The 1,040-nt window shown below is 59.2% G+C and overlaps 1 protein-coding gene across 4 annotated transcripts in view; it reads right to left on the bottom strand.

Moving 5' to 3' along the window:
• HGF (hepatocyte growth factor) overlaps nucleotides 1-897 on the bottom strand; it is a 69,414-nt gene extending 68,517 nt beyond the window's left edge. For all 4 annotated transcript variants that reach the window (XR_004754835.1, XM_035340801.1, XM_035340785.1 and 1 more), the window contains exon 1: nucleotides 653-897. Coding sequence is in view for 3 of the 4 variants with exons in the window: in XM_035340801.1 (XP_035196692.1) it covers nucleotides 653-728 (76 nt within the window). In the remaining variant the exon portion in view is untranslated. The remainder of the gene's footprint in view (nucleotides 1-652) is intronic.
• Between the last annotated feature and the right edge of the window lie 143 nt (nucleotides 898-1,040).

Genomic DNA, 1,040 nt, shown 5'->3' with positions numbered 1-1,040 from the left:
AGTGGTAGAATAAACGTTAGGTTACATAAGGTGACTAGGTCTCCTCCCCCCCCCAACTCCAGGGCTTCATCAGGAACATCTAATGATCTAATGAAATTACAAGTACTTCAGTCTGGAAATAGCATGTCCATACCGCTGAACTTTGGCAAAGACATTCCCTTTCTTATACTATCTTATCTTATACTATCTTGCGCTTTGGGTATTCCTTGTCAATTTATGTAACCTAACGTTTATTCTACCACTTGGAAACGAAGGGCAGATGTTCCTTCACGCCTGAGAGCGGCCAGGAGCTGTCTCTCCCGGTCCCACGTCCTCAGATCTTCCCATCCTGAGAGAGCCCCCTCGCTGGGTGGGGAGGTGGCGGGATGCAGCGACATCCCCGCAAGCCACCACCCGCTCCTCCTGTCCCCGCAAAGCCCTGGAAGAGCAAACTCTGTCGCCAACAGTGCTCAGCCTGCGCCGACACCCAGGCACCTCACCCCCGGCTGCTGCCGGTGCCTGCCCTCAGCGCAGGTATTGCTGAGGGGAGCCGGGGGTGTTGGGGTCTCCCCGCCCGCTGCACCGCCCCCGCTGCGGCTGTGAGGGAGAGAGGGGAAACGCCGCGGCCGTGAGGTGGCGAGGGTGTCCCTGGAGAAGTGAGAGAAAAACTAACCTGCCGCAGGGATGGTGATGGGAAGCAGCAGCAGCTGATGGAGCAGCAAGGCTGGCAGGAGTTGGGTGGCCCACATGGTGCCGGCGGCCCCCCCTCCGGCGGGCTGGCGGGGAGGAGAGGAGATGGCTCCTCGGAAGGACCCTGTGCACAGCCGGTCACTCGAGGAGGCAGAGTGAGCCGAGCTGCTTTTTATTGCGATGATCTAAGTTTGTTGTGTGATTAACTGGAAAGATCTGGGTCCCAACTCCCTCTTACGGTAAGAAACTGTTTAACAACATCCCCTCTCTGCCTCCTCTCCCCCACCCCTCCCCTCCCCAGGAGCTGCCTCCCCTCCCGCCCCGCAGCCAGCCCACGGAGGGGGTTCCCACCACCACCTCCCTCCCTCCCT

This window comes from Oxyura jamaicensis, chromosome 1, assembly GCF_011077185.1.
Source record: "Oxyura jamaicensis isolate SHBP4307 breed ruddy duck chromosome 1, BPBGC_Ojam_1.0, whole genome shotgun sequence".
NCBI lineage: Eukaryota > Metazoa > Chordata > Aves > Anseriformes > Anatidae > Oxyura > Oxyura jamaicensis.
The sequence above is the reverse complement of the archived record's forward strand: the minus strand, read 5'-3'. Positions and strand labels throughout refer to the sequence as shown.